The sequence below is a fragment of the Hypanus sabinus genome, chromosome 29, assembly GCF_030144855.1.
Source record: "Hypanus sabinus isolate sHypSab1 chromosome 29, sHypSab1.hap1, whole genome shotgun sequence".
NCBI classification, from domain to species: Eukaryota; Metazoa; Chordata; class Chondrichthyes; order Myliobatiformes; family Dasyatidae; genus Hypanus; species Hypanus sabinus.
In genome coordinates, this window is record NC_082734.1 from 17,510,153 (window position 1) to 17,528,555 (window position 18,403).

Sequence of the window (18,403 nt, forward strand, 5' to 3'; positions counted from 1 at the left end):
TTGTCAAATTATGCATGTATGATATAACTCTGATATTCGTCTTCTCCAGATAGCCATGAAATATAGAAAAACATTTAAGTCATTGAAATAAAAGACATCACCCCCCTCCCCCGCACAATAAAACTAACAAATCGCCTTAACAGAAAACAGCTGGGACACTAAACCCCAAACCTTCTAACCCCTCCCTCGCACAAAAATCAACAGATCAAACACCTAGAAGATGGTGGTCACCAAGCCCTAACCCCTCCTCGCAAAAAAAATCGACAACATCAAGCCCCCCAGCTTCCCTCTTCCACGTGCAAAAACTGACAAGGTCGCCCACACAGAAAACCAGCAAGAACATTGGACCTCTCCCGCGCACAAAAACCCAGCACCTTGCCCACCTGGAACCCCAAACCGCCAATGGGCAACAAGAAAGGACACGCAGAAAGCTTTAACAGAGTTATAGAGCACCAAGACAGGCCCTTTTGCTCATCTGGTCCATACCAACCATGATAGCCCATGCAAGCTCGTCCCACTTGCCAGCCTTTAGTCTATCCCTTCAAACCCTCTCTTATCTGTGTATTTGTCCAATTGTCTTCTAAATGTTGTTATTGTATCTGCCTCAACCACTTCCCCCGGCAGCTCATTCAACATCCATGCCAGCCTTTGTGTGAAAAAAAAAGCCCCTCAAATCTCTGCCTTCTCACGTGGAACATAGAACAGTATAGAATCAGGCCAATCAGCGCACAATGTTGTGCTGAGCCAATGAAATTGGTAATCAAATGGCCAACTAAACTAACCCCCTCTGCCTACACAATGTCCTTATCCTTCCATCTTCCTTACGTTCATGTGCCTATCAAGACGTCTCTTGAAAGCCTGCAGTGTTCCTGCCTCTGCCACCCACCCCAGGCTGCTCATTCCAGACACCCACCATTCTGAGCAAAAAAAAAGCTTGCCTCTCACCTCTCCTTTGAACTTAAATGTAGACCCTCTGGTATTCGACATCTCAACCCTAGGGAAACTCCCTGTCTACTCTATCTATGCCTCTCATAATCAGATCTTCCCTCAGCCTCCACCGCTCCATTATTAAGGACCCTCACCACCAAGGACATGCCCTCTTCTCATTACTACCATCAGAGAGGAGGTACAGGGGCCTGAAGACCCTCACTCAGCACTTTAGGAACTAGTTCTCCCCTCTGCCATCAGAATATTGATCATTCCATGAATGCGTAAACCCTACCTCTCTATTCCTCTTCCTGAATGAGAACATGACAGCCTAAGTCTTAGGAGGCAGCAGCAGGCCATTCAGTCCATCAAGTCTCTTCTGCTCAACGTGATCATGGCTGATTTTCTGCCTCGGCACCACGGTAGCAGAGTGGTTAGCAGTGTGCTATTACAGCGCAGGGCGTTGGAGTTCAGAGTTCAATTCCAGGGCCATCTGTAAGGAGTCTCTGTACGTCCTCCCTGCGGAATGTGTGGGCTTTTCTCCGGGTGCTCTGGTTCATCCCACAGACCAAAGATGTACCGGGTAGGTTAACAGGTGGTTGTAAATTGTCCTGTGGTTAGGTGAGGGTTAATCAGGGTTGCCGGGGGGGGGGGTTGCTGGGGGCAACGTGGCTCAAAGGGCCAGAAGGGCCTCCTCCATATTGTGTTGCTAAGTATGTAGATAAATAGGTAGCTTGGCTAATTAATTAATAAATTAATTGGTTGATTTTCCCCATTTCTCGTGATAGATCCTGAAATCTATCGACTTCTGTCCTGAATAAAACAGAACAGAATTGTGTAAAGAATTGTGAAGACCAGCCATCCTGGTGAAAAGGAAGTTCTTCTCGTTTCAGTTCTCTGTTCGAAGGAATATCACCTGTCAAACTGGCTCAGGATTTTACACGTTTCACTGGTCATTGCTCATTTTCCTAACCTCCAGAGATCCCAGGCTGAGTCACCACGTTCACTCCTCACACGGCCACGGCTGCCATCCCGAGAGTCAGTCTGCTGAATATTCGCTGCACTCTGCCTTGCAGCAAGCACGCTTTCCTTTAGGAATGGAATGAAAATTATACGCAGAACTCCGAGGGCAGTCTTACCAAGGCCATACAAATTTGTAATGAAAGAGCTTTACTCCAAGATTCAAATCCTCTTGCAATAAAGGCCACGATAACTTCTGCCTTCTAAAGTCCCTGAAACATATTAGACCGTAAGATAGAGCCATAAGATATAGGAAGAAAGTTAGCCCATTGTGTCTGCTTTGCCTTTCATTCATAGAACATTGAACACTACGGCACAGTACAGGCCCTTCAGCCCATGAAGGGCGACCATTTAACTAACTCTAAGATGAATCTGACCCTTCCCTCCTACATAACCCTCCACTGAGTCTGATGTCTTGTAGATAATGTATCTGGTCCAATTCCACCCCGGCAGAGTTTTCCACACACCCAGCACACTCTGTATTAAAAAAACATACCTCTGCTTTCCTCCAATCAATTTAAAATGATGCCCCCTTGTAGTTGCCGTTTCTGCTCTGGGGAAAAGACCTAAGCCTCATATCTTCTTGTAGCTCTCATGCCTGATTTACGTCAATCTTTCAGTCAGCTGTGTACATACAGGAGTCCTTTTGAACATCAATATTTTCCACTCTCTCACCATTTTAACAAATACTCTGCCTTTCTGCTTTTATTTCCTAACAAAAGGGATTCTCTCTACTGTTACACCACTGGCGTTTAGGACAGCAAGAAAGGTCCTCCATCTCTGGTGGTGTTCTGGGCTTCCCTCATTGTACCAGTAACTTAGTTTTCACTCCCGTCAGTCATGCCAGTCCCGGGTGGAGACTCAGGAATACCGTCACGCTCAGGTGTAGGAGGATTCTTCATCGCTGTTTCCGTAACAATTTTGTTTTATGAGTCAGGGTTGTTAGCCCTGAGCTGAACCCCTGAACCTGGAGGACTGGTGGACCACTCTTTGTCTGGCCTCTAGCCTTTGACCTGTTTGGGATGGGTGACCCAACCAAGAGCCAAAGCCTAAAGCCCTGACTCCAGCCAACGTAGCTCTCTGGGTTGCTGAGGCATGCTCTCCCAAACCCTAAGACAAGATAGTGGTCCTCCTGGAGGATTAAAGTGGATAAGCTCACGTTTTTGCCACATTACTATTGTCTGCCACGTTGTTGCCTATTAACTCGGCTGTCTATATCCTCTTGAATCCTCTTCTCATCTTCATCACCGCCTGCAATCTCACTTCATCAGAATCGGGTTTATTACCACTGACATAAACTGTGGAAGTAATTACTTCATGGCAGCAGAGCCGAGCATAAAAATTACTGTAAGTTACAAAATAAAAATAGAAAATAAATAAATATTGCAAACCTGAGGAGAGGCCATGTCCTAATGGTGAGGGTCATTAATGATGGATGGCAATTTCTTGAGGCAGCGCTTTTTGAGGATGTCCTCAGTGGAAGGGAAAGTTCTCCCTGAGACTTTAACCCTCTGTGGTCTCTTCTGATCCTGCACACTGCAGCCTCTATACTAGGCGGAGATGCGGCCAGTCAGAATGCTCTCCCTGGCACACCTGTAGAACTTTGCCAGTGACGTACCAAATCTCAAACTTTTAATAAAGTATAGCCGCTGGCAAGCCTTCATGAATGCATCAATATGGAGGGCCCAGGACAGATCCTCGTAGACATTAATGCCCAGGAACTTAAAGCTACTCGCCACTCCTCAATCCTCAATACTCAGAGTCTAGACTGACATCTACATCATTTATAATTATATTGTAATTTGTCCTCTAATTTGCCTATTGTCTTGGTTATTAATTACTGTACTGCCCTGCACTGTTTTGTGCACTTTATGTAGTCCTGTGCAGGTCTGTAGTCTATTGTAGTTTTTATGTTGTTTTTATGTAGTGTAGTGTAGCCTTGCGCTGTCTCACATAGTCTAGTGTAGTTTGTGTTGTTTCATGTAGGACCAGGGTCCTGGAGGAATGTTGTTTCGTTTTTACTGTGTACTGTATCAGCAGTTTATGAACTGGTCGAAATGACAATAAATTTGACTTGACTTGACTTGACTTTCCACTGCTAATCCCTCCCCCCCAGCAACAACTGGTCCAAAATTCAAAGTTAAAATAAATTTATTTATACACATGCACCCCTGAGATTTATTTTCTCACGGGCAGTCACGATAAATACGAGAAACAGAATAGAATCAATGAAAAGCCGTACCCAACAGGGCTGGCCGGTAATCAACCAGTGGCAGAGGATGACAAACTGCAAATACAAAGAGACAGAAAATATAAATAATATTTATAAAAATAAATAAATAAGCAATAAACATCGAGTACATGGCATGAAGAGTCAATGAAAGTGAGTCCATAGGTAATGGGAACCTTTCAGTGATGGGGCAAGTGAAGTTGAGTGAAGCAATCCCATTTGGTTCAAGAACCTTATTGCTGAGAGGTAATAATTGTTAGTGAACCTGGTAGTGCGGGGCCTGAGGCTTCTGTACCTTCTTGATGGCATCAGCGAGAAGAGAGCATGACCTGGGTGGTGGGAGTCCCTGAAGATGGATACTGCTTTCCTATGGTAGAAGTGCTCAAAGCCAGGGAGGATTTGCCTGTGATGGACTGGGCCATATCCACTACTTTTTGTTCTCCTGACTTCTCCTTCTGAACTCCACAATTATTTCTTTGGTCTTGCTGATGCGGAGCGCAAGGTTGCTGCTGTGACGCCACTCAAACAGCTGATCTACCTCCTTGTATGCCTCCTTGTCGCCATCTGAGATTCGGCCAATACCCGTTGTGTCATCAGTGAATTTGTATCACTGCATCTAAGTTGGCAATACCTCAAAAGGTCTGCTCAGCTGAATCATTGACATTGATTGTAACAAAATGTGTTCTTTAAAGATCCTTTTTATTCCCAATCTTTGTTTTCTGTCCATTAACCAGTCCTTGACTTGCATCTCTCCAACCTTCTTGTCCAACCCTGTGTCAGATGTTACCAAAACAGTTCTGAAAATCTAAATAAATCACATCTACTGGTTCTCCTTCACCAACTCTGCTAGGTACACCTTCACATACCTTCAGTAAACAGCCAATCGTGAATTAGAACATAAAACAAGGACTAGTAGAGCGTATTATAGGCCTTTAGGCCCACAATGTTGTGCCAAACTTTGAATTTACTCCAAGATCAATCAATCCCACATAGCCTCCATTTTTCTTTCATCGATGTGCCTATCTTGAACATCCCCATCCCTTTGACTCTTGCCCAAAGTCCCACTGTCACAAAATGCCAGAAGAGCAGGAAGGTTGAGATTTCAAGCTGGAGTTTTGGACTCAGAGTCCAGTCCATTACACCGCGGGGCCCCTGCCAAATGTGCTTGGAACTAAGGCCTCCAGAGGAGAATGTGGTCATGCTGCTGGTATTCCCCCTTGAATTAATGTCACCCTTGGCACCACAGTTGGACGCAAGCCTGTTGCTCTGGGATCAGTAGTGCAGGTCACAGTGAGAAGATTGGTAGTGTGACCATTAGCTCTCCTCCCCCCCCCCCCCCACACACACACACACACACACACACACACACACAAACATTCAGCCGACCCCGAGTTCACGGACCAATTAGTGAAATAGGATAATAGCTGTGAATGAAATGTAATGCAAACAAATGGGAATGATTCATTTTGAAAGGAAAATGGTCTAGCTGTTTTTAAAAAAATAACTGCATGCAGATTCCTTGTCTTTCTAAAACAAGGAAAGGAGACTAAAAAAAAGGACCCCACTAAATAGTTACAAATCGCTGGTCAACCCTTAGCTGACCTTAGAATAGATGTCATTGATTTCAGCGAGGGTGCGAAGGAGATGTGCGTTAGCAGTGTGGACAGCATTAGTTACTTGAAGAAAGAAGCTGGAGATGTTCTCCTCACAGTAGCGGTGGGGGGTGGGGGAAGGCTGAGGGGAGATTTGATGCTGGTGTTCAAAATCAGGTTGTTAATTTTGGTGGCAGTTTGAACGGCTTCCACAGACATGTGTGATCATTTTAATCGTGTGTGACTGCTTTAAGTTAATTGATTTTAAAAAGATGACTTGAGAAATAGAGAGGAGTCAGGAGCCAAGGTCTGAAATGCACCAGCTTAAAGGAAATTTTGGGACTGTGAGGGTATGGGACAGATATGACCTTATTCCTCTACTGATCACCCCAGGAGCACCTTGAAGCATTTGAATATGTTAACGCTGTTACCAAACTTCAGATTTTTGTTGCAGTGCAGAACCAGGCATTGGGAGCCGTGATATATTTAACTCTGCGAGCTTGCGGTGAGACTGGAAACTCTCCTCGCGTCTGTTCCTCTGTTCAGGGAGACTGCTTGTATGATCTGTTATCTTGCCACCCCCCCCCCCCCCCACGGTTTCACCCCACCATTGCCTTTATACATCACGATCTCTCACTGAGCAAAAGTCTGAGTCCCAGATCTGAAGCTGAGCAATCGACTGGCCGTTTACAGAGAGAGCAGACCCCACAACAGTGATGTCTGCTAATTTCATTCCTGAAAGACCCAGCTCCAAGTTTTAAATTATACCTTCTCAACCACCTTACCCAGCTGCCTTGCTAACATCAGTAGGTCCCAATCTTCCTGCAAGCTTCATACTATTCTGCCTTTTACCGAGTATTTTGTTGCCTTGACAAACCCTCCCCACATGCATCACCCTACGCCATCACAAATTTCCATTAGCTAACTAGTTTGTCCACCTGACCAGGTGATTGACCTCTTCCTCCAGCCATCTGCTACCTACCAGAATTACTGCATTTCACTCTTCAATTAATTCCAACAGACATTTCATTTTCTCTGTCTTTCCACAGTATTTTTCCACTGTTTTTGTACTTGAAGCAGCCCAGCTCAGCCCAGTCCCAGCCTCTTGCCCTGGGATTGGATGCCGGAATCTGGATCAAACAACAAAATGCTGGAAGAGCTCAACGAGGCAGGGAGCATCTGTGGAGGGCAATGGACAGTTGACAGTTCAGGTTGAGACCTATAATGTGGAATCCAGAAACATTGACTGTCCATGTCCCTCCACAGATGCTGACTGACCTGTTGAGTTCTTCCAGCATTTTGGTTGTTGCCTTCTCTACGCCACCTCCCGATTGAGAAGCAACTCTATATACAGTCCCTTTCAGTCAAAGGCACTTAACCTCAAACTCCCCTTCGCTCAGATACATTCACGACAGTTTTTGTTTGATATTCTGTTTTCTTATGTTTCCACCTACGTAACATACAGTACTTGGCACACCTGCAGTTCTGGATACGTGGCTTTCGGAAACCATTATCTAAATTGTTTGCAGTTATTGTGTCTATCTAGAGACACAATATTGTGTCTCAACAAAAGGCTTGCAAAAATTCCTTTATCAGCCCATTCTGTCATTCTCTCCCCATCTCCTCTTCCCCATCTCCCTTTTCCTTTCCTCCCTCTTCCTCTTCCCCTTCCCCTCCTCTCCCTCCCTTCCCCCCACTTCTCCCCTCCTTTTCCCTCACCTCCGTTTTCCCTCCCTTTCCTCCCCTCCCTCTCTCACCCTCTCTCTCCCCTTCCCCTCCTCTCCCCTCCCTCTCTCCCTCCTCCCTTCACTCTGCCCCTCCCTCCCCCCTCTCTCTCCAACCCCCTTCTCTCCCCTTCCTTCTCTGCCTCCCCCCTCTCCCCTTCCCTCTATCCGTCCCTCTCGCCCTCCTGCTTCCCATCCCTCTCCCCTCCCTCTCCCTCCCTTCCCCCCACTTCTCCCCTCCTTTTCCCTCACCTCTGTTTTCCCTCCCTTTCCTCCCCTCCCTCTCTCACCCTCTCTCTCCCCTTCCCCTCCTCTCCCCTCCCTCTCTCCCTCCCCCCTCTCTCTCCAACCCCCTTCTCTCCCCTTCCTTCTCTGCCTCCCCCCTCTCCCCTTCCCTCTATCCGTCCTTCTCGCCCTCCTGCTTCCCATCCCTCTCCCCTCCCTCTCCCTCCCCTCCCCTTCTCTCCCCTTCCCTCTCTGCCTCCCCCTCTCTTCCCCTCCTCCTCTCTCTCTTTACTAATCACTCTAATGTAACTGTCTTTCGCTGTTAACTTCTCTGTCTACGACAACTGCGCTGCTCCAAAGAGCACTGTATGAGGTCATTCCTACCCTCGGCCATTAGGCTCGATAATGAGTCAACCTACAGCAAGGGGAAGCGATGACCCCCTCCCATTAGACTGTTTGAGCTACAGTAACTTATTTTTATTCTTTCCTACTTCTCTTCTAATAATTATATATGTGTATATCTGTGCAGTGATGCTACTGTGACACTGTAATTTCCTTTGGGATCAATCAAGTACCTATCTATCTATCTCTCTATTTTAAAGAGAGGAGCCCAAACCAACTAGAGGACACGGTTGTGAAAGGACTGCAGGAGAGAGATCACTGGAAGTGGCAGGACGTGTCGATAAATATTCTAAATAGAAGCACTCAGAGGTGTAAAGAACAAGGAAGTCACAATGAGCCTTTATGGAACAGCAGCCTCATGTCCTCTTCCGTCTCAACACTTTAGGAAGGTTGTGAAGCTCTGATGAAGGTGCAGGAAAGATTTATGAAGCTGATTCCAAGGACAAGAGGCTTCAGTATCGAGGAGCTGGGATTGTTCTGCGTGGAATAAAGGGGAATAAGGGGAATCATGAAGGATACAGGAAGAACAAATAGAAACTGTTGCCATTGATGGAGGTTTTATGGTGCTGGGAGGAGACTGCAGGGGAATGACAAAGAAAATGAAAGTGATGTGAGGAGAGGCGTTCTCTATGCGGCAAGCGGTTGGACTCCTGAACTCTCTGCCAAGGTGCAGGTGGAGGAAAATTCAACGGCAGTATTCATAAGAGAGCTAAATGACTCTCTGAAAGGCAAGGGCTCTCAGGCTGAGAGGCGAGGACAGAGAGCTGAGACTAACTTTTGAGAGGCATTGATGACCCTTTTGTAACTAGTCGGCCATTGACCATGAGACCATAAGACATAGGAGAAGAATTAGGCCATTTGGCCCATCGAGTCTGCTCAACCACCTGATCACGGCTGATTTATTTTCTCTTCCAATGTTTTATATTTAATATTTGAGTGTTCTTGTGTACGTGCCGGCCAGTGGTGTAACAGTATCCGTGCCGGACTTCGAGGCGAACGGTCCCAGGTTCGAATCCGGCCGGTTCCTTCCACGCTTATATATATATATATATACACACACACATTGACTGATTAAGCATTCTTGTTCATTTAAATAATTATATGTAATTATTACATATAAGCCATCATGCTACAACCTGACATGCACACACCTCACTTAAAGTAAACTGGAAGCTGGATCTGCATTCCCGGAGTCCCATGTGTTCCTTTGAATTAGTTTAATATACTGAAGTTACAAAACAAAACAAGCCTAATTTTCTGACTTCTTCCTGACACCCTGACTAATCAAGAACCTATCAAGCTGCACTTTAAATATACCCAATGACTTGGCCTCTACAGTCGTCTGTGGCAATGAATTCCACAGATCCACCACCCTTTAGCTAAAGAAATTTCTCCTCATCTCTGTCTGAAGGGATGTCCTTCAATTCCATGCCTTTGGTCCTAGATTCTCCTGCTATTGGAAATGTCCTCTTTGCATCCACTCTGTCTAGGCCTTTCAGTTTCTGGTAGGTTTCACTGAGATCCCCCCTCCTTCATCCTTCTTAACTCCCTCTTTTCCCTCCTTTTTCTCTCTTTCCTTCCCTCCTACCTGCTCACATTGAGTGTAATCCAGGTACAGGGTGCTGCAGGTGAACTGGGTCTCTGCCCTTCCTACAGCCTTTCTCATGGGACAGAAAGGGGCTGGGGTTGGAAAGAGAGGTCTCCAGGACCTGAACCTGTGCAGGCAGATCACTGGGGCAACCACGTCTGCTTCTGGATAGGCTCAAATATTAGGCTGGATGCTCTGTGATTGGGCTCTTATTATAACATCACACTGGTTAAGAGGGGTTTAAAAATGTCTAAAAATGGATCGGCCTGTCCTCTTGAATCGAGGCAGCGGGGCCCAGGCCCGAGACCATAGCAAACCAGTGGGGACCAGGCCCAAGACCATATCAAACCAGCAGGGCCCAGGCCCGAGACCATATCAAACCAGTGGGGCCCAGGCCCGAGACCATATCAAACCAGTGGGACCCAGGCCCGAGACCATAGCAAACCAGTGGGGCCCAGGCCCAAGACAATATCAAACCAGTGGGGCCCAGGCCTGAGACCATATCAAACCAGTGGGGCCCAGGCTTGAGACCATATCAAACCAGTGGGGCCCAGGCCTGAGACCATATCAAACCAGCAAGTCCCAGGTCCAAGAGTGAGGAACAACCTGAGGCTTGGCCGATCAAAGCGCCCGGCCAGATTGAAAAGGCCAGGGTGGCAGGGCTAGTGTCCAGCTCACTGCTCCACAAGGTTTACTCGTCTCCGCGCTGAACTGAGGCTGCGGCCTGCAAGTAACAGGCTGCTGGACCAGCTGCAGTGATGACCGGCTTCGTGGCTGTGGACTCACTTTCCTGAACTTCAGATCTGAAGGTTATTTTATTGTTTGCGTGATCTTTTTCTGCACACTGACCTGTTTAAATGGGTTCTGCTCTGTTTCCTGGTTTTGTGGCTGCCTGTAAGGAGACAAGGTTGTATATAGTATGCACACTCTGATAATAAATGTACTTTGAACTTTAAGGGGCTTCAGTAATGTCCATCTAAACGGAATCCTCTCTTTCCCAGGTAGGATGATGACAAAGCCTTTCCACTCGACTCCTGCCATGCTCAATGTCCCAGCCAAGAACTCCTACAGGATGGTGATTTTGGGAGCCTCCAAAGTGGGCAAGTCATGTATCGTGTCGCGATTCCTCAACAGCAGGTTCGAGGACCTCTACACTCCCACTATCGAAGACTTCCACCGCAAGGTTTACAACATCCGGGGTGACATCTATCAGCTCGACATCCTCGACACCTCCGGCAACCACCCCTTCCCTGCCATGAGGAGGCTGTCCATCCTGACCGGTGGGTGCCGGCGGGCAGGCGGGGCGGGGAGCGGTCAAGGAGGCAGGAGAGAAAGAGAGGTTAAGAGGTAGAAAGAGGGAATGAAGATGAAAAGGAACTTATTAGAAAAAAGGAGGAACAGAATAGATAGAGCATGTTGGTGAAAAAGAGCGGGGAGCTTAGGGGGAGAGAGAGCAAGAGAGAGAAAGAGAAAAAGAGAAATAGAGAAAGAGAGAACAAGAGAGATAGAGAGAGAGAGAAAAAGAGAGAGGGAGAAAGAGAGAGAGAGAGAGAGAGGGAGAAAGAGAGAGAGAGAGAGAGGGAAAGAGAGGGAGATAGAGAGAGAGATAGAGGGAGAGAGAAAGAGTTAGAGAGAGACAGAGAGAGAGAAAGAGAGAGCAAACAGAGGGGATCAAATGGAGAGGGAGGGGTAGGCAGAGAAGGTGAAGTACAGGAGGTGGTAGGGACGATTGCAGATATCCAGGGAGGGAGAGACAATGCTGCTTCTGTGCTGGCAAGGATTGTATGTATGTGAATGAACTCAGGCCACTGAGGCCTGTCCCGGCTGGATCGTGGCAGAGAGACCCAGGGAGGGGGTTGGTATGGTCAACATCAGTGGCTGTTACAGCGAGGGTGATGCTGGGTCCCCAGACCCCTGAAGAGGGTGGTCAACCCTGGAGGGGTCACAGCCTGGACTATCCGCTCTCCACACCCCCACCCCACTCACCACTGCTGCTGTGATGTATTCCACTCGTGAATTCATATTGACCAGGATATATTGTGTTTTCTTTTAGCTCTCACTGAGAATAACCACCACAGCTTATTTATTAACAAATCTCTCATTTATCATCTTGTTATTGACATGTTCCCCTGTGTCCTGCAGGAATCTCCCCCCTGCCCTCTCCCCTTCCCTCCCCCCCTCGAAGGCTGACACAGGCACTAGAATTACATTCTCAAACAACCAACATTCCCACACTTCCAGCTCTCACTATTGCAGCAATCAGAGGCCACGGTAGGGCTGCACGTTGGCCTAGGGGCCAGGGCACACCCAGCAGGACCCTTTCCTCAGCTTACCCTGCGCTCCTTCTTAAATCGTGGACTTTAGCCCTTCCCAGCGAAGAATTGCTCTCAGAAACGTCCTGGACCACGCATTCTACAGTAATTACACTCAGATAACTGACAACAATCTAGCACACTCATCTTGCTTAACCGAATTCTCAGAACCACTTCCTTACTTGTGAAACTGTGAGAATGAATAAGGTTGCTCCTGTATACAAACAAAAGCTCTTTTATTGGTCTGGAGTTGGTTTATTATTGCCACAGGTACGGGGATACAGTGAGAAGCTTGTCTTGCAGGCTGTTCATACAGATCAGATCATTACACAGTGCATTGAGGTAGAACAAGGTAAAACAATAATGCAGAATAAAGCGGTAAAGCTACAGAGAAAGTGGACGATACAGTGCAAAATCATAATGAGGTAGAGAGTCCAACTTACGAAGCAAGAGCGACGCACACGAAATGCTGGGGGAACTCAGCAGGTCCAGCAGCATCCATGGAAAAGAGTAAACAGTTGAGGTTTCGGGCCGAGGCTTCTGGTCTGTTCAGCAGGCTGGCAACCAGAGGGGTAGAAGTGGTCCTGGAGCCTTCTGGTAGGAGGGCGTTGTCTCAGTGCATGGGGGTATCTCTGGAATTCTCTGCCCCAGAAAGCTGTATAGTTTGTGGGCAGCCGCCGATCCCAGGGGGTCACGGGTTTGTGCCTCTGGTGGACTGTGCCCTCTCCAGGGTACGAGCCTGGGCAGGAAGATTTGAAGAACCGGCTGTTGCCCACGCAGCGGGATCCCCCCCACCCCATGTCCGAGGGAAGGACAAGCGCCGATACAGCTTGGCACCAGTGTCATCGCAGAGGTTCCCAGAGTGAAATTGTAAACAACATCAAACTGCCTGAGGGACCCCAGCTCCGGATTTCTTCCTCGGGGTTTACTCCCGAATCCTTTCCTCGTGGCCACAAGGCAGCGGAGGTTTAAAATCAGAGTTTTCCTTCTCTTAGCCGGGCTGCCGTCCAAGGCTGACGAGCCCCACCTGCCTGAAGCAGCTGGTTTTGAGGCGCTTCTCCTGTCAGTAGAAATAGTTCCACCACACGTGAAGGCCAAGAGTCGGTTGTCAGAGGCTGTTAGAGACTCACGCCATTTGGAAAACTTTTTAAGTAGTGGGAGCTTATCCCCAGTATCACCCCCAGCTATGACAAGCTTAGGAACCGCGGTACAGTAGAGTCATCAGATATATTTAAGGTAGATCGTGAGGCCGAGAATCCATCTTATCATGCAAGAGAGATGGAAGCTGTCCTTGACTGGTCGCCTCACAGGCTGGTACAGGAACAGCAATGTCCGTAACTGGAAAAGACCACTAGAAAGTGATGGACATTTTCCAACCCTTCACAGGCAAAGCCTTCCCCACCTCGGGACACATTTACAAGGAGCACTGCAGCAAGGACCACCACTCCCCCAGCCCCTCCAGCCATGCTCTCTTCTCACTATTACCATCGGGCAGGAGGGACAGGAGCCTTGGGCTCCACTCCTCCAGGCTCAGGAACAGTTACTGCCCTGCAACCTTCAGGCTCCTGAACCAGCGGGGATAACTTCTCTCAGCCCAGTGCTGATGAGACTCCACAACCTGTGGACTCACTTTCAGCAACTCTACAACTCATGTTGTCAGGATGTATCTGATTGTTTGTTTGTAATGAGCGTGATTTGACCATAGTCAGAAAACCATACGACATAGGAGCAGAATTAGGCCATTCAGCCCATCAAGTCTGCTCCACCGTTCCATCATGGCTAATTTATTATCCCTCTTATCCCCATTTTCCTCACCTTTGATGCCCTGATTAATCAAGAACCTATCAGCCTCTGCTTTAAATATACCTACTGATCCTATTTGCAAATTCTGTTGCATTTTTCTTTTTTCTTTTAAGTCCCTGCAAGCAAGCGAATCTCAAGGTGATGTATGCATTCCCTGGTAATAAATTTACTTTGAACTTTGAGCCCCAGTGGTGGCCACTTTCAGGCTTTCGTATCTTCTGGACAACGGGAAAGGAGAAGAGAGAATGTCTGGCTTGGGTGCAGCCTTTGATTATAGGGTTTCAGCCCGAAACGTCGACTGTACTTTTTTCCATCGATGCCGCCTGGCCTGCTGAGTCCCTCCAGCACTTTGTGTGTGTTGCTCTGGATTTCCAGCATCCGCAGATTTTCTCTTGTTTGTTCCTTGATCCTGCTGGTTCTTCTACTGAGGCAGCAAGAGTTCTCAGGCGAGAGGCTGGTTCCTCTTGGGAGCTGCAGCAGTGTCCACGACTCTCTGCGGCTTTTTGCCAGACCAAGCCATTCTCCATCCAGACACAATGCTTTCCGTGGTCAGAGTCAACAGGGACGTTTTTTACCCTTCGGAGGAAGTAGAAATATTGGTGAGGTTTCTTGGCTGTGACATCAACATGCTTGGACCAGGATGTTCATACCTAAGAACCTAAAGATCTCAAACCTCTGAATCTCAATGTTGGTGGTTAGACAAGACCGTGTGCACCGCCCCCCACCTTTCAGAAGTCAACGAGCTGCTCTTTGAGGGAAAGGTTGTTGTCATGACAGAATGTCACTAGACTCTACATCTGCTTCCTGTTTTCCAGCTCATTATTAGTTGAGATAATAGACAATAGACAATAGGTGCAGAAGTAGACCATTCGGCCCCTCGAGTCTGCACCGCCATTCTGAGATCATGGCTGATCATTCACTATCAATACCCAGTCCCTGCCTTGTCCCCATATCCCTTGATTCCCCTATTCTTTACATATCTATCTAGCTCAAATATGCTGGCATCGTCTGCAAACTTGTAGGCGGAGTGAGGGCAGACTCTGGGCAAACAGTCATGAGTGTTCAGGGGTAGTGGAAGGCTGTGGATGTAACCTTGGGGAGCATCGGTGTTGAGAAAATTTGTGGCAGAGAGGTTACTGTCAATCCTTACAGTCTGTTGGTCAGAAAGTCAAAGATCCAGTTGTAGAGCGAGGACTTCTTTACAATGTTCAGCCTCTTGAGTTTTTCAATCCCATTCCATCATTTATCACCCTGTAATCTATTCCTTCCAACTCCTACCCAATAACTCCTTCCCCCATCTCCACCATTTTCCCACCAACCAGCAGCCAAATAACGAGTTAACCCCTACCCCGACGAGAGGCCGAGGCGAGGTTGGTGAGGATCCAAATGCTGGAGTATCCGGGACTAAAATCGAGACACGATTTTGAGACTTAGAGGAGAACAAGACTCTTGTCTGGATACTAGACAGGAACCTGATAAGACTAGACGAGTGTCCAAACGAGACAGATGTCCGAAGCGCAATCGCAGTCTGAACCAAAATTGAGCTGGCGATTGAGCCTCTTTAACCGGAGTTCAGGTGCTCTTTAAATATCTAAATCCTGGCGCCAATTAGCAGAGTGGGCCAGAATCTACGGCAGCTATAATATACTCCAGAGAATCGGAGCATCTAAATCCCCGGAAGCTGCTGTGGTGAGGTGTGTAACGTAACCCAAGGTCAAGGCTGAACCTGGATCACTGGATCTATAAGGCAGCATCTCTACCCCTTGTGCCCCTTCCACACACCTCAGGCTACATCTATACTAGTCACTAGCATCTTTGAAGTCTAGTTCTATTATTGTTACACTTTTCGTTCTTCCCTTTGTTCACCTTTCTTTATCTGGGCTCATTGTGAAGGCCGTGTATATTGCCCTTGGACTGAGGGGGCTGTGAGGCCCTTTGGAGTGTCCTCAGGGGACAACGCCGTCGCTGGGTCTGGAGTCGTACTTGCTCCAGTCTGGGTGAGGATGGAGGGCTTCTCCCCTGAAGTGAACCGGGGAGGTTTTGCTGCCGTTTTGTTGCCGCACCTGGAGAAAAATGAACTGCAGATGCAAAGAATGCTGCAAGTGCATGCTGGGAATGTCCTTGGCCTCACGATAAGACCAGGCAGATCAAGGACATGTGAAAGTGAGGGAGGAAAGGAACTGCAATTATCATGGGCGACTTTAACCTGCACGTTGACTGGACTACTTCAACCGGCAAGGCTACAAAACTTTATTTACTTGCTTATTTATTGAGATACAGTGCAGGGTAATCCCTTCCGGCCGCTCGAGTTGTGTCACCAAACAAGCCTCGATTTAACCCTATCCTAATCATGGGAGCAGGTAGCGGGGTAGAGATACGTCTCTACCAAAGGAGGTGTGAGGTGCTCCTTCCCTCGGCTGGCCTGCGGGCACCCGCTTAGCCCCCCCCCCCACCCACTCAGGGTCACATGAAACCAGGAGAGCAGGGGGTGGACGGTCGTACGAGCAGCCGGTGCACATCACGTCCTGGTTACGCGAGCACTAGCGTCAGGCAGACAATCTCTGAAAAGTATTGATATTTGCTGGGGTCACCCGTCTAGTAAAGACACTGCCCGGAGGAAGGCAATGGCGAACCTTCTGTAGAAAGATATTAACTTTGCCAGTGTTGACTGGGATTGCCTTAACGCAACAGGCTCAGATGAAGCAGAATTTAAGTGTGTTTGAAATAGTTCACTGACACAATATTAGATAGTTCAACCGGAGAATAGGCTGTCCTTGACCCCCATTTTAGAGGATTAAACTGGGAAGATGGAGGAAGCACAGATGGGGGAAACACTCTGGTAACAGTTATCATAAGTCTGTAACTTCTAAGGTAGTTATTGAAAAGGGATAAGGTTGGTCCTCAACAGAAACTGGTGTAAGATGGATCTATCTCGTTATGATCTTGCACCTTATCGTTTACCTGTACCGTGCACTTTTTCAGTAGCTTTACACTTTATTCAACATTCTTATTGTTTTACCTTATTCTACCAAAGGATTTGACCTGTATGAACAGAATAGACAAAATGTTTCACCAGATTGAATTGAATTGACTTTATTTCTTACATCCTGCACATGCACGAGGAGTAAAAATCGTTATGTTACATCTCTGTCTGAATGTGCAAATTATAGTAATTTGTAATAATTAATGTGTACAGTAGGATATACAACAGGATAGTCAATATAACATAGAAATACAAGTGTGTCAGCTTGAATTAATCAGTCTGATGGCCTGGTGGAAGCTGTCCCGGAGCCTGTTGGTCCTGACCTTAACGCTGCGGTACCGTTTCCCGGATAGTAGCAGCTGGAACAGTTTGTGGTTGGGGTGACTCGGGTCCCCAGTGATCCTTCAGGCCCTTGTTACACACCTGTCTTTGTAAGTGTCCTGAATCTTGGGAAGTTCACATCTACAGATGCGCTGGGCTGTCCGCTCCACCCTCTGCAGAGTCCTGCGATTGAGGGAGGTACAGTTCCCATACCAGGCAGTGACGCAGCCAGTCAGGATGCTCTCAATCGTGCCCCTGTAGAAAGTCCTTAGGATTTGGGGACTCATGCCAAACTTCTTCAACCGTCTGCGGTGAAAGAGGCGCTGTTGTGCTTTTTCCAACACACAACCAATATGTGACCACATCTGAGTATACATGACAATAACAAACCAACTCCCGAGATAAGGAGAAACTAGAGAAACAGTAATGCCAGAGAGAACTTGACAAAAATAGATTGGAACAAAATGGTTGCAGGTAAAATGACAACCGACATCCAATAATAGTTTATATATAAAGGGTGCTATGGCAGCTCATTCTTGTGAGGACGTAAGATGTTGTGTTTTGTAACATTAAACTAATTCAAAGAAAGACATGGGAGTCTGAAAAAGTGAGTCTAACTTCAAGGTTACTTTAAGGGAGGTGTGTGCATGCCGACATACACAGTTCACGTATTTATAACCCGTAATGATTTATTTAAAGAATGCTTATTCAAGTAATATACATGCAAGGTTACTCAGATATTACTGAAATATTAATTACACTACAAAAGGGAAATGGAACAAGATGAAGAAAGCTTGCGTGACTGAAGTTATTGAAAGTTTGGTCAGGGTTAAAGGCATCTAAAATCAAATGATTACCTCGAGAAATACAGAAGGTTCTGAGGAGTATTTAAAGAATCTACGAGGGCAGAATATCCTTGGTGTTAGATTGACCTAATTCTTTCTTAGAGCTTATTAGGAGCAAGAGGGTGGTGTGGGGAAGAGTGGGCCCCCTTAGGGACCGAAGCAACAACCCACGTGTGCTGCCAGCTCGTGGGCAATCTGTCTCGTCGGTACTCACCAAGGAGAAGGGAACGGAGGAGAGTGAGTAGAGGGAAAGGTACATTAATAGTCTGCAGCGTGTCAGTACTAAGAAGACGGAGATGTTAGATATCTCAGAATGAATAAGGAATCCCCAGGGCAGGTAAAGGTCTAACCTAATATGCTCAGGGAAGTGATGGAGGAACATGACTGGGTTTAATAGATTTGTTTTAGCTACAGGCAAGGTGTCAGAAGGC

General features: G+C 47.2%; 1 protein-coding gene across 3 annotated transcripts in view; it reads left to right on the top strand.

Moving 5' to 3' along the window:
• The window catches only part of LOC132383072 (GTP-binding protein Rhes-like), a 46,963-nt gene that overhangs the window by 20,250 nt on the left and 8,310 nt on the right, over positions 1-18,403 (top strand). The window contains exons 1-2 of one of the 3 annotated variants that reach the window (XM_059953827.1): positions 10,375-10,517; positions 10,714-10,988. In XM_059953827.1, coding sequence (XP_059809810.1) covers positions 10,715-10,988 — 274 coding nt within the window. In that variant the 5' untranslated portion in view covers positions 10,375-10,517; position 10,714. Of the gene's footprint in view, positions 1-10,374; positions 10,518-10,709; positions 10,989-18,403 lie in introns of those variants that run through there. The other 2 variants (XM_059953825.1, XM_059953826.1) reach the window with 2 other exon arrangements.